Source organism: Cebus imitator, unplaced genomic scaffold (genome assembly GCF_001604975.1).
Source record: "Cebus imitator isolate Cc_AM_T3 unplaced genomic scaffold, Cebus_imitator-1.0 Scaffold43, whole genome shotgun sequence".
NCBI lineage: Eukaryota > Metazoa > Chordata > Mammalia > Primates > Cebidae > Cebus > Cebus imitator.
The window spans coordinates 7,813,420-7,816,139 of record NW_016107358.1 but is presented as its reverse complement, the minus strand read 5'-3'; the positions used below and the strand labels follow the sequence as shown (position 1 = coordinate 7,816,139).

The 2,720-nt window shown below is 39.9% G+C and overlaps 1 protein-coding gene across 2 annotated transcripts in view; it reads left to right on the top strand.

Moving 5' to 3' along the window:
• The window catches only part of RIOK1 (RIO kinase 1), a 26,629-nt gene extending 25,054 nt beyond the window's left edge, over positions 1-1,575 (top strand). Inside the window, exons 17-18 of one of the 2 annotated variants that reach the window (XM_017526749.2) lie at positions 917-1,079; positions 1,171-1,575. In XM_017526749.2, the coding sequence (XP_017382238.1) occupies positions 917-1,027 (111 nt within the window). In that variant the 3' untranslated portion in view covers positions 1,028-1,079; positions 1,171-1,575. Of the gene's footprint in view, positions 1-916; positions 1,093-1,126 lie in introns of both variants that reach the window. The other variant, XM_037737864.1, reaches the window with a different exon arrangement.
• The last annotated feature ends 1,145 nt before the right edge of the window (positions 1,576-2,720 follow it).

Here is a 2,720-nt window from a genome sequence, read left to right as displayed (position 1 = left end):
AATGCTGTGTAACTATTATTCTTCCATCTTAGTCTAATCGTTTAAACCTTATGCAATGTGGGTCCCAAGACTCCTGAGAAACATACTCAGCTGCTAGCATATTTTCTCGTATGTGTATTAGAAACAAATATTTTGTCTTTTTCCAGTGTTTATTTCTGTTAGAATATGGAACTTGTAAAGGAAAGTATTTGCAAACGTTGAATAACATTCTGAGGGATATTTCTGTTTGGCTGTCTTCAAGTTTCTATTAAGGAAGCTCAAAGCCAGTTATGGTGGCGCATGCCTATAGTCTCAGCTACTAGGGAGGTTGAGGCAAGAGGATTGCTTGAGCCCAGGAGCTTGAGGCTGCAGTGCACAATGATCATGCCACTGTCCTCCAGCCTGGGCGACAGAGTGAGTCCCTGTCTCTAAAAAGAAAAAGCTCAAAGATAGTTTTCACCCCAAGTTTCTCTACCAACCCATAATCATTTTCTTTCTTTCTTTTTTTTTTTTTTTTTTACATCATACTCACTTTTATTCTTCATATATATTTTATTTAGTTATAATAATAAGAATACTCCAGGTGGGCCTAGTGGCTCATGCCTGTAATCCCAGCATTTTGGGAGATTGAGGTGGGTGGATCACTTGAGCCCAGGAGTTCAAGACCAGCCTGAGCAATCTGGCGAAGCCCCATCTCTACCAAAAAATACCCCAAAAAAAACCTAGCCAGGTGTGGTGGTGCAAACTTGTTGTCCCAGCTACTCAGGAGGCTGAGGTAGGAGGATTGCTGGAGCCCAGGAGGTGGAGGCTGAAGTGAACCATGGTCACGCCACTACTCCAGCCTGGGTGACACAGCAAGACCCTGTCTAAGGAAAAAACAAAAAACAAAAAATGCATATTTCAAATGAATGAAATTTTTTTTTTTTGTTTTTTACAGGAAAGAAAAAAGATGGTCAAGGAAGCCCAGAGAGAGAAAAGAAAAAACAAAATTCCTAAACATGTGAAAAAAAGAAAGGAGAAGACAGCCAAGACGAAAAAAGGCAAATAGAATGAGAACTGTGTTATGTACAGTCATTTTCATCAGTTACTTTTCTTGCCTGCATCTAGGGTAAGGTACTTTTCTTACCCTAAGCTGCATTAGGGTAAGGTACTTTTCTTACCCTAAGCTGCATTAGGGTAAGGTACTTTTCTTACCCTAAGCTGCATCTGGAAGATGGCTTATTGATTTTAACCAAATTGTCTTCACGGTACTGTCTGTGAAGACTGATTCAAATGTTTTCATGTAATTATGTAAAAAGCTCTAAGCTCTAGAGTCTAGATCCAGTCACTGACTCTGTCTGGTGTTGACAGAGGATTTATTTAAGCTATTATTTTAATGAAGAACCCTGTACATTTTTATTTTTATGTATTTTCTCCTACAAAAATGTTTTTGGAAGCGTGATCAATATTTAAATGTAGACAGCATCTGTAACTCTTACATGAGTGTCCAGAGGCATTCATGGGAGAATTGGTTTTGCTTTCTCTATATGCACCGGAGACCCACCTGAGGTCATCTCATTAGAAGGCCATGTTTATATAATGGGAATTTCACTCACAGTTCAGCTGGCTGTTGATTCATCATTCACTGCAACTCTGCCCTTGTGTGTATTGGTGATCATTTGTAATGTTCTTACACTTTATCTTTTAATGTTCTTTTTGGAGCTAGGACTTCTCAGTTCCTAGCTCCAAAATTCAATCATTTGGCATGTTCATTCCTCAAAAATTTGAAAATTTTAGTTGCTAGGGCTATAGCAGAAAACAAAATAGACAAAAATTACTGTCTTTGGGTAGTTTAATTTTGATAGGAAGATACGACCTTAACCAAAATAAGTAAAAAACAGCATATAAGCAGGTGGTAAATTCTATGGAGAGAAATAATGCAGAGATGTGAGAGCGTCAATAGATGTGGGAGTTTGTAGTTTAAAATAGGGTTCCTGGAAAGACCTTACTGAAGGGCACTGTTTGAGCAAATACTTGAAGAAGGTGAATGGTGTGCATATCAGGAAGGAAGAACGTGCCAGGCAAAGTGAACAGCAGTTGCAAAGCCTTGAGGCAGAATTGTAGGTAACATCTTGCAGAAACAGGGCTGGGACATCCTCATCAAGGAAGAAAGTACTAGATGCAGTCAGATAGTGTAAGGCCGTGGGAGGGTTTTGAGCAGGGGAGTGATATGATCTGACTTCTGTCTTAAAAGGATCACCCTGGCCTCTGTAGAGAATTGACCAAGAAGTAAGGCTGGGAGACCAGTGGGTATGTTCACTGAAGTAAACCCAAGCAAGAGATGCTAATGGCTTGGTATAGGATGGTAGCAGACATGAGAAGTGGTTGCGTTTTCTAAGGGAAGAGATGAGATTGCACGGAATGAAGGATGACTTCGGGATTTCTGACCTAAGCAGCAATTGAGATGACTGGAGTTGCCACTTACTGTGATGAGAAGGACTGTGAGTGGGAGCAGGTTTGGGGAGGATAGGAGGGTGAGATAAAATGAAAGCTTATATTGCAACAAAGCACAGATGCTAAAAGAAATTACCATTTTTGTAAACGATATGCTTTACGTTAGAAGTGACTATTGTAGTCATTGCGTTTAGAAACAATGTCTATCACTCAACCCCTAGTTTTCACTTAAACTGAAGCTTGCCCCTGCTTATTTGACAGTGGGTTTGACAGTGGGTTATTGGGGGAAATCCTTTGAGCTCTTTATT